The sequence below is a fragment of the Chiloscyllium plagiosum genome, chromosome 7 (genome assembly GCF_004010195.1).
Source record: "Chiloscyllium plagiosum isolate BGI_BamShark_2017 chromosome 7, ASM401019v2, whole genome shotgun sequence".
In the NCBI taxonomy this organism is placed as follows: Eukaryota; Metazoa; Chordata; class Chondrichthyes; order Orectolobiformes; family Hemiscylliidae; genus Chiloscyllium; species Chiloscyllium plagiosum.
This window is the reverse complement of record NC_057716.1, coordinates 52,813,830-52,832,628: the sequence shown is the minus strand read 5'-3', so window position 1 is coordinate 52,832,628 and position 18,799 is coordinate 52,813,830. Positions and strand designations below refer to the sequence as shown.

General features: G+C 40.0%; 2 protein-coding genes across 11 annotated transcripts in view; one reads left to right on the top strand and one right to left on the bottom strand.

Moving 5' to 3' along the window:
• LOC122551596 (ropporin-1-like) overlaps positions 1-8,723 on the bottom strand; it is a 55,066-nt gene extending 46,343 nt beyond the window's left edge. Inside the window, exon 1 of the mRNA XM_043693738.1 lies at positions 7,928-8,723. The gene's annotated coding sequence lies outside the window, so the exon portion shown is untranslated. The remainder of the gene's footprint in view (positions 1-7,927) is intronic.
• The window catches only part of kalrna (kalirin RhoGEF kinase a), a 713,874-nt gene continuing 700,746 nt past the window's right edge, over positions 5,672-18,799 (top strand). For 2 of the 10 annotated variants that reach the window (XM_043693729.1, XM_043693725.1), the window contains exon 1: positions 5,688-6,522. In XM_043693729.1, the coding sequence (XP_043549664.1) occupies positions 6,456-6,522 (67 nt within the window). In that variant the 5' untranslated portion in view covers positions 5,688-6,455. Of the gene's footprint in view, positions 6,523-18,799 lie in introns of all 10 variants that reach the window. The other 8 variants (XM_043693737.1, XM_043693728.1, XM_043693732.1 and 5 more) reach the window with 6 other exon arrangements.

The window sequence follows — 18,799 nt, the reverse complement described above, 5'->3', positions numbered from 1 at the left end:
AAGTAATAAGCTTCCAGCTTGAACTACTGCAGGTCTTTCGGTGAGGGTGCTCCAATATTTTTCATTGTATGAAACAAAGGAAGATAGTGACAAAGTACTTTCTTCATCCTACTTTGTTTTCTTCCTGATGCATTCAAGTAAAATATGCAAACATTCTATTTAAATACATTTTTGAGAACACACAGGCGCAAGCTGGAAGACAGACAGGTACAAAAGGACACAAGTATAAAGGAAGACGTACACCTGGAGTCTATCACAGCAAAAGTAACAGAGAAAATGAATACTGGACACTAAATGGTTATCCTTTAAAACATTTGCCCAATTGGAAGATAAAAAAAATGCTGTGCTGAGTGACCAACATAGTCCTTTCAGGAGTGACCTTGCGAGGTGACAAGAATATTCAAAAAATGATAACATTCTGAATGAATGCTAGGAAAAGGCAGAGTGGTGGCTTTGTTAGTCAGGCATGCAGAGATGACATTAGGTCAAAATACCCAAACATAGATTCAGTTTGGATAGCAATAGGAAACATAGGAAGTCACTTGAGGGAGTAGTTTATAGCTCGCCTAACTAAATACACGATGGAACAGGACATATGGAATACATAATAAGACCAAAAAAGATAGGAGTGAAAGCAAGGCCATTTGGCCCATCGAGTCCACTCCGCCATTTAATCATGGCTGATGGGCGTTTCAATTTCACTTTCGCGCACTCTCCCCGTAGCCCTTAATTCCTTGCGAGATCAAGAATTTATCAATCTCTGCCTTGAAGACACCCAACGACCTGGCCTCTACTGCGCTCCGTGGCAATGAATTCCACAGGCCCACCACTCCCTGGGTGAAGAAATGTCTCCTCATTTCTGTTCTAAATTGACCCCCTCTAATTTTAAGGCTGTGACCATGGGTCCTAGTCTTCCCGCCTAATGGAAACAACTTCCCAGCATCCACCCTTTCTAAGCCATGCATTATCTTGTAAGTTTCTATTAGATCTCCCCTCAATCTTCTGAACTCTAATGAATACAATCCTCAGCCGTTCATCATATGTTAGACCTACTATTCCAGGGATCATGTGTGTGAATCTTCGCTGGACACGCTCCAGTGCCAGTATGTCCTTCCTGAGATGTGGGGCCCAAAATTGGACACAGTATTCTAAATGGAGACTAACTAGAGCTTTATAAATTCTCAGAAGCACTTCACTGCTTTTATATTCCAACTTTCTTGAGATTTGCTTTCTTAATCACAGAGTCAACCTGCGAATCAACCTTTAGAGAGTCCTGGACTAGCACTCCCAGATCCCTTTGTACTTTAGCTTTATGAATATTCTCACAGTTTAAAAAATAGTCCATGTCTGTATTCTTTTTTCCAAAGTGCAAGACCTCACCCTTGCTCACATTGAATTTCATCAGCCATTTCCTGGACCACTCTCCTAAACTGTCTAAATCTTTCTGCAGCCTCCCCACCTCCTCAGTACACCTAACTTTGTATCATCGGCGAACTTCCCCAGTCCCTTCATCCAGATCATTAATATATAAAGCGAAATGGAAGGTTTATGAAAAAGGTCCAGTGACAATCATGGGTGATATAGATTAAGTGAGTCAGATTTGCAAAATTAGTCTGGAAGATAAGTTTTTAGAGTATTTTTGAATAATTCTTACGGCAGCACATGCTAGAGCCAACTAATGAGCAGGCGAATCTGATAATGTGCAATAAAACAAGATTAGTTAATTAACTGATAGTAAAGATGTTCCTTTGTAGCAAAGATCATAACATGATTGAATTTCATATTTACATCCAGGAAGGGGAGACTGGGCCAAATATTAGTGTTATCAACTTAGTTAAGGGTAATTATAGTGATTCGAAGGCAAATCTTACTGAAGTCAACTGAGAAATCATTCAGGGAAAGGTCAGCAGGGATGCAGTGTCAGACATTGATACGAATACTTCACAAAATCCAGCAAAGATCCTTTCCAGTGAGAAAGAAAATATCTGACTATCTGGGATAGCCACCCAATCCATGCCGAACAAAGTTAAATATAGTATAAAACTTCAAAGTATAAAACATATATAGCAGGTCAGAAGATTGGATTGCATGTTAAAAATTAGAATATGAGTAAAAGTTGGCTGGAAATGTAAAAGCAAAAGTAAGAGTTTACTGGTATTTACAAATATAAAAATAAGTTAAGTGAATTCTGGTTCTCTACTCAATGACCCTGAGAAGTTAATAATGTAAAATCAGGAATGACAGACATATTGAACGGATATTTTGCATTTCACCATAGAAAACTGGAATAATATTCCAGAAATAAGTCTACTCCAAGAAGTGAAAGTGAGGGAAGATCTTAAAATGATTACAATCACCATTGAAAGTTTACCGAGAAAATTATTTGAACTAAAAGCTGAAAAGTCCTCAGGTTCTGATGGATTTTATTTTAGGATCTTAAAAGAAATGGTTGCTGATACAGTAGATGTGTTGGTTTTAATTTTCTAAAATTCTTTAGATTCTGAAAATGGGATAGGAGAATAATGCATATAATCTGTCCATCAGGAAAGGTTGGAAACAGAAGCAGGAAATTACAAGCCAGTCAACTTAGCTGTTGTCATTGAAAGAATGTTGGAATCTATCATTAAAGTATTTCAATGCAATTAGGCAGCATCAACATTGCTTTATGAAATGACAATCATATATGATACATTAATTAGACTTCCTTCAGTAAATAAAGGCCAACCTATGAAGGTCGTCAACTTAGATTGTCAGAAGGCATTTGACAAGGTGTGCCATCAAATAGTACGACACAAAATAAAATTTCATGGGGTAGGAGTAACATGTTAAAAAATAGGAGCAGAATTAGGCCATTTAGCTCATTGAGTCTGCCCCACTATTTGATCATGGCTAATGTGTTTCTCAACCCCCATTCTTCTGATTTCTCCCGTAATCCTTGATACTCTTACCAATTAAGAACCTATCCATCTCTGTCTTTAAGACAATCAATGCCTTGGCCCCACAGTCTTCTGTGACATTGAATTTTGCAGATTGACTACCCTCTGGCTAAAGAAATTCCTCCACATCTCAGTTCTAAAGACCGTCCCTTCACTCTGAGGCTTTGCCCTCAGATCCTGGTCTCCCCTCTTCTCCATGTCAACTCTGTCCAGGTCTCTCGCTATTCTGTAAATTTCAATGCGATTCTCCTCATCCTTCTAAACTCCACTGAGTATAGACCCAGAATCCTCAACCACTCCACATATGACAAACCCTTCATTGATTAAGAGTGGATAGAGAATTGATTGGCTAACTGGAAATGGGAAGTCATTTTTGGGTTGACTTAGTGGAGTGGAGTGCTGCAGGGATTAGTGATTCGACTTCAACTATATTTACAATATGTTCAATATATATGAAGAATTTGGATGATGAAACTGAATGTTTGCCTGGTAAATTTGCTGCTCGCACAACTATAGGGTAGGAAAGAAAGTTGTGAAAATAGCAGGAGTCTATAAAATGACATGGATAGGTTACACGGTTGGGCAAAATATTGGCAAGTGGAAAATGATGTGTGTAAATATGAACTTGTTCACTTTAGTTGAAAGAATAAAAAATGTATTATTTAAATTGGAAAAGACTGCAGAATATTAAGGTACAGAAAGATCTGGGGATCCTGGTACTTGAATTATTCATGTACAATAAATGATTAGGAAGGTAAATGGAAAAATGGAATATTGTTGTTTATTGCAAGGGAATGGAAAATAAAAGTAGGAATGTTGTGTTAAAGTTGTATAGGGTGTTGATGAATAACATCCACAGTTGCTGGATACAATTCTGGACTCCTTATTTAAGAAAGGTCATAATTACATTTATGAAAGTGAGGACTGCAGGTGCTGGAGATTAGAGTCGAAAGTGTGTGCCGGAAAAGCACAGCAGGTCAGGCAGCATCCGAGGAGCAAGAGAATCAACGTTTCAGGCAAAAGCTCTTTATCAGGAATTACATTTGTGGCAGTTCAAAGAATATTTACTTGACTGATTCCTGGGATGGAGAGTTTATCTTATTGGGTAAAGTCAGACTTGTGGGGCCTGATTCCATTGGACTTTAGATGAATGAAAGGTAATCTTATTGAAGCATCCTGACAGGACTTGATAGGGTGGATGTTGAAAGCATGTGTCCCTAGTGGCACGATCTTAAAGCTTAAAAACAAGGGATCTTGATTTCGGACAGAGATGAAGGTAAGGATAGGCAGGAAAGTGGGGTTGAGGCCACAATCACATCAGCCATAATCATATTAAATGGAGGAGCAGATCTGTCAGGTCCAATGGCCTACTCCTGGTCCTTACTCATATGTTCCTATGGAGTGGTGGAAGTTATTAGCCAGGAACTCTAGACCTTATTGCTAATATTTAATTGCTGGAAAGTATGTATGTAAATGACAGGATAGGGATGAGCAAAACTCCTCAAACTCGAGCCATCACTTACCAATCATTATTATGACTCACAAGTGAAGAATGGCCACTGTGGTTGTAAACCATAATGGGTCTACATTTCAACTTCTGTCATTGGTTCAGGGAGGATGGAGAGCGGAAATTGGAGAAATGTAGAGTTGATAAAAAAAAGGAATTTGGGCTTGGTTGTAATTTTGTCACTAAAATAGAGAGGACCAATGTAAAACATGACATCACAACCAATATGTTTTAAGCTATATTACGACTATTAACTTTTTATGGTGTGTAACCAATACCTGTAAACGTCTAGACGGCTCTGTTCTGGCGTTATTTAAATGGCAGCTTATTAATAACACATAATTCAAGTATCGCACTGATTTTTCTCTGTTATGGGTCATTGTCTTTTTCCTGCGCTTACGCCGTTTCTTAGCAACTCAGTGACCGCATAAATGATTTGACGACGTTCTGCCCTTGTCCCTCAGTTTGTGTGGTCAATCTGAGCAAGTTCTGCACCCGCTACACCGTGAACAAGATCAAATTCCACTCATTTCATCATTAATGGTCTGAAATAGAGTACAGCAAGCGTCGTCATTACTGACCTAACGTCAATTGTATTTGAGAAAAATAAAAAAAGATAAATGTTTTACATTTACTATCGTATTGTGGAAAATAATAAAATGACCCTGTTAATGACTGTCAAATGTAATGTCCCTCCGTTTATTTACATAACACGGCGATGTTCCGTGTAAGTCCAGGGAGAAACGGGATTGGTGTGATGAATGCATCCACTATTGCTCAGGCTGATGTCGAGCAGATGGGCTGTGGTTACGGGAAGTATTTTGGGGACAACAGGTGGGCTCGGGTCATTAGGGAATGTCTTATTCCAACTTCTCATTAATTCAATTAACATAAACGCTCTTCATAGCGATTTGGCTTTTGTTTTGAGCCAATTCTTCAAAGTTGATAAAGAGCTATACCTAAAAGTAATATATTTTCCCTTGATCGATATTGACAGATGCACTGCATTGTGTTGACATTGTAATGAGAGCATTTGTACTGCTTTACAGAAAGGCGTGAATGGGTGAACCGTCCCAAAAATAACCTTTGAAGTCAGCCTGATGATGTTTGATACAATGCAACTCCTAGAGGACTTACTCAATGATTGCCTTATTGGGCAAATCAACGACGAATTATCATCACTTTCGATCACAATATAGTTGTACCTGCAGACTAACCCCTGCCATTTTGCATAAAGCAATTTAATTTGGATCATATTCTAGTCTGATTTGTTAAATGCGAATGGTGTATTTATTGTGCACTGGGCTGAGAAAGGTCGGATGTGGTTCAGCGCATCGACAAACGCTAGAAGGCGCCATGTGGCCACTCCTCGGCACACAGCGAAGTTGCAAGTCACAGGGACCAGTGATCTGTGTTAAATGAGATTTGAACCATTCGGCTGAATGTGAGAATAGTTTGTTGAAGCAAGAATCAGTTCTCCCCTTGTTGTCCCAGACCGCCGATGTCCGGTTACTGACACCCCGCCGTCTCTCAATGGTCTTTGTCAGTACTTGGTTTTCTCCTAATTTTTTACAACCCCACACCCCCAAACAAAATGCAGACAGCCCTCCGGCCGGTGTAACTGTCTCCGGGCCTCTTGTCATTGGGATCATTTCCACGGAAGGCTCCAGAAAGCTGATAACATTGAAGTTGGCTGCAAAGAAGACTTTCATTTCACGGAATTCTCCAGTAACGCAAGGCCTAATCGGGGGAGAGTTGAAGTAGTGGTGGCAGAGCTCCGGAACTGTCCGCTAGTGAAAATGCATTGAGCGAGCCCATGTGTAGCCTATTGTTGCTATTGTGATGCTGCTGTTGGAGAGAGGAGGGCGCCTTTGAACAATAGAGGACAAATACAGAGGCTCTTGGTCGAGCACAGCCTTCCCCAAAACACCACTGCTTAACAGCACCGAATATGGAGCCTAGTCTGCAGTAGAAGTGGATGTAATTTGTTGTATTTCTGCACCGAGCCAACGATGAATTCCGCAGAAGGGGCAGACGAATGCGTCAACGATGGTGACATTGCAGCATTTTTCAAGACAGGTAAGTGGGAGTATGATGGGGAGGAGAGGGGCAAAGGGCTTTGTGAGGGGTGGCAAGTGCTTTCACCCTCGTTCAATGCATGGAACAGCATCCCCAGCATTGCTATCACAATCCACGAGTTCGTGTGGCCCCTGGCAGGCCGACTCGCCCACTGTATTCATGCATGTGTACATTGAACAATGAAACTGTTTCAGGAAATCTGATGCTGGAAAAGAAAATCTCGGATGAAGTCTTTGACAACTGAGATAAAGATAACCAGCAGTGGCCTTTTATTTACTCTGACATATTTTTGAAATTGCGGTGATTGATAACATTTTATCACTCTGTAAATGGAAAGGAACACTGATGTTGTCTTGCTGTAATGACACTCCTCAGTTGCCAGGCTAAGGCAGTGCTCGTAGCATTGAAACGAAAGCTCAATGGCGCTTTGTGCCTGCTAGGAAATCAAGATTGCATCGTTTGAATTTTAACCAGTTCATGTTTTGTGTAAAACTAAGCGCTATGCAAATTGTATTGATTTGAAATTCTTAATTCTGAGAACCGTACTTCGAGAATTGATGGATACACTTGCTAGCATTTCAAACAATAAGACAGTACATTTTGACTACAGTTAAATCATTTCAATAGACAACCTTGCTAGCTTTATCGTGAATGTGTGCCACCGTTTTTACTGTCCTGGAAGTTGCCATCTCGCTACATCTCGAATACCTATTGCAATATTAGCTCTCTATGCACGCCAACAGGGTGACTTGTAGGATTTGCTCCTGGAGCTAAGCACCGCCTCCGCTGCTCATTTTTAGATATGCTACAGCTGTATCGAAAAATTGTCTAAGGTTACCATTTGTAATCAATAAACATGATAGCTAACTTTATGTCCTCAAAGTCTGAGTTTTTCCTCCTTTCAGAAAGAAAGGTTACAGGTAGTTGACAACTGCCTTCTCAAGGACATTTAAGGATGGGCAATAAATGCTAGTCTTGCCAGCGACGCTCACATCCTCATGAAAGAACTAGTGATCTAATTACCTTTTCTTTATACAACATGTTAATGTTCACAGTACCCGTGGTGAAACATCACGGTATGAACTAATACATCTTTCACTTTAATAATACCACTGAAACCTGATTATTTGGCAGTCGTAATGATGTGCAATAATCATTGTCTCACATTACATAAAATAGCCACATTAACATACACATCAACAGCAGGTACAAAGAGATTGTGATTTTTTTTGGAGTAAAACTCAAGGTTATGCGATAACTTTACCACGCCCCACCTCCCCCGTCCCCCACCGCCACCGTGTTTCAAGGATTTAAAATGACGCTCCCAGGCTGTCATGGATTTTTCTGTCCTTTTTAAAAAATATCTAATTTTGCATTTGATGTTGTGACGCAAGTCATTACTTACTAGCATGTCCCTTTTTTTATGATAGGCTAGGGTCAGGTGTGACAACTGCCCGACAGCGAGTGCATTTGATCTTCATCTGTGCTGGCTGGTGGGTTATGGATGTACAACTGTTGCTCCCAGCATGCCAAAGGTTAAAAATAACAGGCATCATGGAGATGCAGGGCTGCTCTTGTCATGTTCAATTGTTTTAAAAACCTTATTAAGATATGCCAACTAAATATATTGAATGATGACTTTGAAGTTTGAAGCTTCCTGTTAGTGGATAGTGGCCTTTGGAGTTCCATGATTTGTATCCACTTAGGCCATAAACAAAACTGCCTGTCATTTTTGTGATTATAGGCTGTTGAGGAAGTTGACAAGTGCACTCATATTCTCAGCATTGTTAGCTTGATAATCAATGTTACACCCTTAGAGCACTTAGTGATGGCTTGCCATAACTTTGCGGAGAAAAATTGGTTTGTTTCCAATTTTCAGTAGTTATGTGGGTGATAGACACAAATGCTACATATAGTTGAGATATACCTATCTCAGAAACCATGACTGAATACAAATTTAAAACCATGTTCCTGCCTATTCTCTCTCTCTCTCTCTTTGTTAAATATTGGCAAAAATAGTGGATGAACACTGAGCAACCTTTGGCATATGTAATGTTTCTTCGGAATGACTCTGTTCTCTTATTAAGAGTTCAGATGACACATGCAACTTTGCAAAATATTGAATAACTCATGAACTAATAATGTGCTTTCATCAGCATATGCTCATAGCCATACATACTAAATCCTATGTGCCTTTTTAAAATGCCAATAGTTACAAGTAAAAATCAATAATTAAATGTTGTAATTCTTTGACTTTAAGACAGCTTATTAGTCTTTTGATATTTATAATATCACAAAATTCATTTTTTAACATTATTTTACTTAAAATGTTTTATTCAAAAATTGGGTGAAATAATCAAAGTTTAAGAAAGGTAACAGTATTTTTAAATAAAAATCTGTGTTTTCTTGCTCCCATCTATAATGCATTAAAAGTGTTATGTATAGCATATTTTTGAGTAAGCATCACATTTACTTCCTGGCATTCATTAGCCATGATGATTAACACATTGCACTTTTGTGTAGTCTCAGCCTCTTTGTGAACCTGCCATGTGACATGTTTGTAACATCTAAAAGGTCTTGTAATTATTGAATAGTTCCTGTAAGTGTCACTTTCCTGTTACAATTTGTTCATAATATGCCTATTGTTAAAAATAAATTATGTTATTTGCTGATTTATTATTAGAGACACACTGGTTATATATTAAAAGTTGAGTCACGTACAAGTTCTAGAATGTAATATGCATTGCCTACAGCTATCACTTTCGACTGATACCTTCAGGTTTATGTCACAGCATATGTCAATGTATCGGAATAGCACTTTTTCAAAATACTTTAGTTATTGTACTTAATTTTAAATCCAATCAATTTACATGAAGTACATGATTTTTGTCTTGCTAGCTGAACGTCCAAGCTAGGTGGTGCTGTGATCATCTCTATTTTTAACTTGCAGCACTTCCTGCTATTTAAATTTATTTTCATTAGGCCTGCCCCTTCTTTGTTTCTACACAGCGCATTGCTAGTATGCCAGCTGCCTGATTCAATTTTAGGGCATGAAGCGGTACCATTTAGAGTCATAGAGTCATAGAGATGTACAGCATGAAAACAGACCCTTCAGTCCAACCCATCCAGGCCGACCAGATATTGCAACCCAATCTAGTCCAACCTGCCAGCACCCGGCCAATATCCCTCCAACCCTTCCAATCCATATACCCATCCAAATGCCTTTTAAATGTTGCAATTGTACCAGCCTCCACCACTTCCTCTGGCAGCTCATTCCACACATGTATCATCCTCTGTGTGAAAAAGTTGCCCCGTGGGTCTCTTTTATATCTTTGCCCTCTCACCCTAAAACTATGCCCTCTAGTTCTGGACTCCCCCACCCCTGGGAAAAGACTTTGTCTATTTAGCCTATCCATGCCCCTCATAATTTTGTAAACCTCTATAAGGTCACCCCTCAGCCTCCAACGCTCCAGGGAATCAGCCCCAGCCTGTTGAGCCTCTCCCTATAGCTCAAATCCGCCAACCCTGGCAACATCCTTGTAAATCTTTTCTGAGCTCTTTCAAGTTTCACAATATCTTTCCGATAGGAAGGAGATCAGAATTGCACGCAATATTCCAACAGTGGCCTAACCAATGTCCTGTACAGCTGTAACATGACCTCCCAACTCCTGTACTCAATACTCTGACCAATAAAGAAAAGCATACCAACGCCTTCTTCACTATCCTATCTACCTGCGACTCCACTTTCAAAGAGTTATGAACCTGCACTCCAAGGCCTCTGTTCAGCATGTGGATGTACCTACTAGAGAAGGTGCAAAAGTTGACCTACTCTTGGGAAATAAGACAGGGCAGGTGACTGAGGTGTCAGTGGGGTAGCACTTTGGGACCAGCGACCATAATTCTATTAGATTTAAAATAATGATGGAAAAGGATAGACCAGATCTAAAAGTTGAAGTTCTAAATTGGAGAAAGGCCAATTTTGACGGTATTAGGCAAGAACGGTCGAAAGCTGATTGGGGGCAGATGTTCGAAGGTAAAGGGACGGCTGGAAAATGGGAAACCTTCAGAAATTAGATAATGAGAATCCAGAGAAAGTTAGGGTGAATTCTGTTAGGGTGAAAAGGAAGGCTGGTAGATATAGGGAATGCTGGATGACTAAAGAAATTGAGGGTTTGGTTTAAAATAAAGAAAGAAGCATATGTAAGGTATAGACAGGATAGATTGAGTGAATCCTTAGAGTATAAAGGAAGTAGGAATATACTTAAGAGCGAAATCAGGAGGGCAAAAAGGGGACATGAGATAGCTTTGACAAATAGAATTAAGGAGAAACCAAAGTGATTTTACAAATACATTAAGGACAAAAGGCTAACTAGGAAGAGAATAGGGCCCCTCAATGATCAGCAAGGCGGCCTTTGCGTGGAGCCGCAGAAAATGGGGGAGATACTAAATGAGTATTTTGCATCAGTATTTACTGTGGAAAAGGATATGGAAGATATAGACTGTAGGGAAATAGATGGTGACATCTTGCAAATGTTCATGTTATTGAGGAGGAAGTGCTGATGTGTTGAAACTGTTAAAGGTAGATAAATCCCCAGGACCTGATCAGGTGTACCCTAGAACTCTGTGGGAAGCTAGAGAAGTGATTGCTGGGCCTATTGCTGAGATATTTGTATCATCGATAGTCACAGGTGAGGTGCCGGAAGACTGGAGGTTGGCTAACATGGTGCCACTGTTTAAGAAGGATGGTAAGGACAAGCCAGGGAACTATAGACCAGTGAGCCTGACATCGGCGGTGGGCATTTTGTTGGAGGGAATCCAGAACTTGCTCAAAGGTAGAAGACAGAGGGTGTTGGTGGAGGGTTGTTTTTCAGACTGGAGGCATGTGAGCATTGGAGTGCCACAAGGATCGGTGCTGGGTCCTCTACTTTTTGTCATTTACATAAATGATTTGGATGTGAGCATAAGAGGTACAGTTAGTAAGTTTGCAGATGACACCAAAATTGGAGGTGTAGTGGACAGCGAAGAGGGTTACCTCAGATTACAACAAGATCTTGACCAGATGGGCCAATAGGCTGAGAAGTGGCAAATGGAGTTTAATTCAGATAAATGCGAGGTGCTGCATTTTGGGAAAGCAAATCTAAGCAGGACTTATACACTTAATGGTAAGGTCCTAGGGAGTGTTGCTGACCAAAGAGACCAACCACGCCCTGAGAAAAGGATCAGGAAATGACATCATCACAGAAAAATGACATCACCAACCTAAAGAAACCTGAACATGGAAGTGGAAAGCGGGCCATGCCATCAGTGCTTCATCCGGAGGCTCACTGTTGATGTTACCTAGTATGGTGATGAAACATCTGAAAAATAATCTTCCAGCTCAGTGAGCAAACCTACATCAAGAACATTAATGCTGTCTTGATGAAATAAATATCTTCTTCTCATCAAATCTGTCAGCTAACTTTTCTAAAATCAGTGATGAGCATCGCTGGCCACTCCAAATTATGAGGGCAACTAAAAAACAACAACATTGCTATGGATCTGGAGTTATATGTAGGCTTGAACTGATAAGGATGGCAAATTTCTTTCCCTTAAGAGGTTTTAGTGCAAGCATTTATAGCAATCATGGTCACTAATACAGAGATGAGCTTTCAATTCCAGAATGTATTAATTGAAAATAGTTTCCACCAGATTCCATCGTAGGATTTTAACCCACATTCTTCCCAGAGCATTATCTCTGACTGATAGCACCACTACCAGCTCCCATGGCTAATACTATGAGATCCAGAGCTATATGGCATATATTTAAAGTATAGATCAACTAGGAGAAAGTGAGGACTGCAGATGCTGGAGACCAGAGTTGAAAAATGTGATGCTGGAAAAACACAGCAGGCCCGGCAGCATCCGAGGAGCAGGAGAATCGACGTTTCAGCAGGAGAATCGAATGAAACGTCGATTCTCCTGCTCCTCGGATGCTGCCGGGCCTGCTGTGTTTTTCCAGCATCACATTTTTCAACATATATTTAAAGTATGTTTTATTTTACACAGGAATGCTTATGGCTTTGCAATATCAAATTTTATGTCATTTTACACCGCTGTCCTAGATTAGATTACTTTACAGTGTGGAAACAGGCCCTTCGGCCCAACAAGTCCACACCGACCCACCGAAGCGCACTCACCCAGACCCATCCCCCTACATTTACCCCTGCACCTAACACTACTGGCAATTTAGCGTTGCCAATTCACCTAATCTGCACCTTTTTGGAGTGTGGGAGGAAACCGGAGCACCTGGAGGAAACCCACGCAGACACGGGGAGAATGTGCAAACTCCACACAGTCAGTCGCCTGAGGTGGGAATTGAACCCGGATCTCTGGCGCTGTGAGGCAGCAGTGCTAACCACTGTGCCACCGTGCCGCCCACCAATCATTTCAGTTAACAGTGGCATAACTTTTCACATATTACCAACTTTTAGACCAATATTATGACAGCCTTCCTTTTTAATTTTTGAACTATGATGAAATAGGAAAACTGGCCCCAACAAGTTGTTATGAAACGTCTGAGGAAGATGGTGCAACTGCTATTGAGGTAAGAAAAGTGAGTGGTATGACAGATGAATGATTGGTTCCAGGATGCAAAATGAACTCTTGCTCCTTGAGTTTTTCTAAATGGATTGAATTATCAGTCTGTGTTAGGTAATACAAGCAAGATTAACTAGTAACTGGCAAAGCAATTAAATAGTTTTTGAAGATTAATCAAATTCAATTACTTTCTCTTTCTCTGGATTTTGAGCTTATTGAAATCAGGTATTCACTAGTTTGGAAGTGCTTGATAAGCAGCTTGGCTACTTTAATTGACTTGCAGTTTGGTTATCAATTGAACTAAAAAAATATTTGATTTGTTAGACTCTTCTGTGAGGGCCCAAGGCATTATGGTTAATTAATTCTCTACTCATCATCAATTGTGAGGTCTGTGTTCAGTATAGATGTCCAATATCAAGTAATTTCTGGTGCTTGTGAATGATGTGGAATAGTTTTCTTTTTTTTCTCAATGAAAGGAGAAAAATATGAGAATTGTTGCCTGGTACTGTTTTAAATATTTCTGGCTCAAATGTAGAATTTACCCATCAGAAGTTATTGTAGTTGAATGTGGTGCCGTGCAATTAAGAATAGTGCACTGATATATTTAAAATGGCAATATTTTACAGCAATATTTGATTAGTCTTTATTAGTCAATCACCTTGACCTTTGTCACAAGTATAAGCTGAAGTAACTACAAAGTAACAATTGTGAAAACCTCACTTGAAGCTCAAAGGTGAATTCTGTTCTAATTGACAATGTTTATTCTTGTAACCCAATCAAGGAATGAGATGACATTGTTTGGAGGGTGGAAGAGAGATGAAAAAAAGGTTTTCCGATGATTCAGAGTCTGGTCATGCAAAACTTTACTAAGATGTACAGTATTTATGTCATGACTTTCATGTCCACTGAGTATCACAAAGTATTTTCCCCATTCTGAGCTATGAGGCCTGGGTTCAAGTCCTACTTGCTCTGGATGTATGTCACAACATATCTGAACAGTTTGATTAAAATATTCATAATTCCAACTACATTGCTATTTCTTACTTCTAAATTTGTTGATCTCTCGGAATTGCTTATAGACAAAATAGCATTTTATCTCTTCTGAGGGCAATTTCTGTGCAATCTCCCACTCTTTGAAAATCTAATGATCATGGCAGGTTACTATCCACAGGCGGAAAAACTGGTGACAATCCCGCGGTGGCCATTTTTGGGAGGTCCAATGGGCTGTGTCACTTACAGGCCTTTAACATTCTTTAGACAGGCTTTCTTGTTCATGTGAGGGGACTTTGCCCCCAGATATCCTGGAGTGAGGGCAGATTGCAAATGCAATTACCAGTAGTGTCTACTTCTGATGCTGCAGTGGAATCTAGGAGAGGTTCAGTGATGGTGCTTTGGAATAAGATGAGTGGGAGCTAGTTATCAGAGTCAGATAGGAGAGACTCTGGCTGGGGGTTAGAGATGCTGGGATGGAGGCATAGCGGACTTAGTTTGTAAATTAGAAGTGTCTTGATTCAGACCCCCTTCCATTTCCATTGTTGAATATCAGGTTGTGGTGTGACCCCTTTTGGCTGCTGGTTGCATCCCAGTGAAGATGGCACGACAACCTTAAGTGAGTCCTTTGAAGTTTCAGTTTCAAGGCCTCAAATGATTACAGTTGATAAGGTCGTTCTCAAGTCTTCTATATCTGGAACTGCAGGAGGAAGGTGTGATGACATCAGGATCTTCATTCTGCATTTTGCCCAATGGTCAGCTGACCTGTGTTACCTCTGAGCCTACACTTGGGGAGGTGAAGGGGGGCATTAAATTCTACCCATTGAACTGACTTTTCACTGCCAAGGTGAGTAACTCCAGTTAGGAAATTTCCTGTCTTAGCATCAGTATAAAGTGCCCCTTTCGGCATTATTTTAATTCTGTGGAAGTGGAACTAAAACAGAGTTGGGCTACCAAAAGCAATGCAGAGACAGTCCAAGGCATAGCTAAACATCAAGGCATGCTGATTAAAAGATTTGCATTAATTTCTTACCGTTTTGTTTTAGTTGGTTAGAGGTATTTTAGGCCTTCTAGCCCTCGCCCCTCACATTTCATTATACTCCCCACTCTTTTAAGGCCTGCCTGTGCCCCACCTCCAGGACCCCTTACGTCTGATATACTGACTCATGCCAACTCATACTCATTGGCACCCTCATGACCCCATATATCATCTCATGCCTAGAAATCTAACTTATATCTCTACCTACCTCCCAATGGTCCTCAGTATCTCCTTGCCAGTTCATGGCCCTTCTACACCCATTCATCCTATATGTACAGAACCAACAAACCATTATAGTAACAATGATATGTATGAAGTTAAATATAAAAAGAAATTCACAAATTTCTGAAAAATGGAACTCTTGTTCCTACAATCCTAAAAAAAGGGTCAATCAATCAGTATAACTAGCAGAAGCTGTAGGGGCTTCAAAGAGATTTAGGGAAAGTATAATTTGTTATAACCACATAAAGATGTCAGTTAAAAATAATAAACTCTTCTGTGTACCTATGTAACTAAATCCACTCATATAATAATTTTAAAAGATTTTGGGGTAAAATGATTATGCGAGGAGTTTGTTTACCCAGGTGCAGTAAAGTTTTTGCGATTCACCTTACCTGTGTAGGTTATGAACCTGATCCTTTAAATACGTGAGAACATAGGACTTAGGAACAGGATTAGACCATTCACCCCTTGAAGTCTATCCTGCCATTCAATGAGATCAGATTATAATCACACATCAATGTCCTGTCCGATTCCTATAACCCTTTTCCAAAACTCTACATGAGTTAGCTGCTGTCACACACTGGGGTTGTGTGCGTTGAGTCTCATCACAAGATGGTGCATTGTCCCAGAAGCAGCTACTAATGCAGAATGTATTCCCCAAAGAGTAATCACTTCTGTAGCACTGCATCCTGTAGGCCTAGTTTGTCCCTCAGTATTAGAGGATGCACCTTGGGGAATGGGGTGGAAGGAGGTGCTACCAAGGCATGGACTTGTGTTCACCTCTAATCTGAGATGGACAGACCTAAAACCATTTTAACATTGGATTTGAAACCATTGATTCTGCCAATGCTAATATGTTCAAGAATTGTTAGAACATGTACCACGGAATGTTATGAACTGCCAGACTCATTTATTGAATTACTGAGGTAAAAACAATAACTGCAGATGCTGGAAACCAGATTCTGGATCAGTAGTGCTGGAAGAGCACAGCAATTCAGGCAGCATCCAACGAGCAGTGAAATCGACATTTCGGGCAAAAGCCCTTCATCAGGAATAAAGGCAGAGAGCCTGAAGCGTGGAGAGATAAGCTAGGGGAGGGTGGGGGTGGGGAGAGAGTAGCATAGAGTACAATGGGTGAGTGGGGGAGGAGATGAAGGTGATAGGTCAGGGAGGAGAGAGTCTGCTCCAGAGCAATGACCTTGCTCCAATCTTTCATAGCTGGCATGCATTCAGAGAGCCATCATGTTCTAAGGGAGTAAGCCCTCTCCATCAAAGAGGATAGTTGTTAATTGGTTATTAGATAGCTGACAAACACTCCCTCACTAGCTAGACAGTGTGTGCAAGATAATCTACACAATTTTACTCCATTCTCAATAATCATACATGATTTGTACAATCTTGTTTAAGCATTCAAAATGGGTCCTATTGTATTTGGAGCACGTTATGGAGACAGGGACTGTAAAGTTCATATTACAGATCCCTTGGCACTGTTTGGACACATCTTAATTTTATTGCCTGTTATCAATAGATTGGTGGTGAATCAAGCTGGATAACAATTGTTCAGCTGATATTGGGGGTCATTCTTATAAACAATAGAACATTGCAGAATATGAATTTTGAGGTGTCAGTTATGTAAAGAATTAATTAGTCAAGTAAAAAGTGGTTTGAAAATTATTTCACTTATGGTGAGCCAACTCCATCAGCTGCTGACAAAGAGCTGGAAATAAAGATTTCTTCTAACAATCAAGGGAGTTGTTTTTTTTTCTTGGGAACACTGTGTTTTAAAAATGCTCTTTAAAGCACATTTGCTATTATCCTTGATGTTTCATTTTTATTCTCATTCAGTTTTTAACCTTCCTTTAATTTTGTAAGGCCTGTTTCATGTCAAAATTATTATTTGTCTTCAGGTCAGACCAATCTGATAGCCTAATACACATAGCGTGTTCACTTGAATTTCCCATTAGCAGTCACACAGTTAGATTTTTAATATTTTACAACAAAACTCATATAACTACCAACTTTACTTGCAAACAAAGTAGTTCAGTGGCAGATTCCTCATGGTAAATGTTATTGTAGGGAGGGGAGCACTTAATCAGGCAATGGAATTGGAGATGGAGATGGGGATCCCATCACACTCCTGTGTCCGTCCTGATTAAGCTTGTGGTGGAGAACTCGTACATGACATTGCTGCTCCACTGCCAATTAAGGCTCTCACACAGGCCATTAATAATTACTTAAGAGCTTGATCCAGCCATCACTGGTGTTAACTCAACAGTGGAAGAGTGTCTCATTGTTCAAGGAGCACCGTAAGGAAACCCATGTGAGGTTGCAAGTGGTCCCCACTCAAGGTACAGTGATTATTCAAAGCACTTGGCATCAAGAAAGGGGTCTTGCTGAGAGCCATGCCTCTGCCCTTGCTGCAAGGTCCACCCTGAGACACTCTTCCTGCGACCTCTTACCTTTGACCTCGTGGGTGTGGTATTGACAGCCATCACCATCTTCCCACCGGTGTTGCCATACAGTAGAGCTGTCGGCCTTTGATATGTTGGCATCTCTCAGTGAGCAAGACCTCCTCATCTGGGCTACGCCTTGATATCAGGGAAGGCTTTTGCTGCCCAGGTGTCTAAATAGTTACATAGCTCAGCAGGTCTTCCCCATGATGATGGACTGCCACAAGCTTTCTAGCTGACCAGTGAGAGCCCCCATTACCCCTCAAAACGTGGTCCAGTGCTTCAAACATTTTTGTTCAATTTACATGCATAATATTTTTAACTACTTTGCATAACATAAAATTTGATAACTACATTGATAAATTGTAGATTAAAGCTTAACAGACAGTTAAAAAAGGGCAAATGAATAGGACATTTATGTGTTTAAAGATTTTTATTTGAGCCACTAATTTTGAATACTGACCTTTCAGCTATTTATTGCCACAATTTGAATTTACTATGCTAGTTACACATCAGTCTGTAAAGACCGATCACTCAAAAAAGGTATTTGGGTTCATTTACTACCTCACCTTTATCTCTGTAAGATAACACTATTTGACAGGTGTGGCTGCCATTTGTAGATAAATGCTATACCAAAACAGTAGTATTTTCACAGCTGCTGTAACCTTGAATTCCTATGAAGCTATGAAAACCATGAAGCTATCGTTTGTACTCCAATGTTGATAATCGTAAGGAAGTACAAATCAGTAATTAGACATGTTCTATATCAATTATATAATTTGTCCTGTAATTTTAATTGTCCATTGTTGAATAGTCTGTTCGTGTTCTGGCTCAAAAATGTAAAATGAGCATTTGAGAAATTTACCAGACCATTATCAGTTTTTACTGGTCATTGATTTTTTTAAAGAAAGGTCAAACTAAAAACCATGAGAAAAATTGCAAGAATAAATACATTTTTGTGTGCCTTCTGGGCATACCAGGACCCAGCTATTGTTAGTCG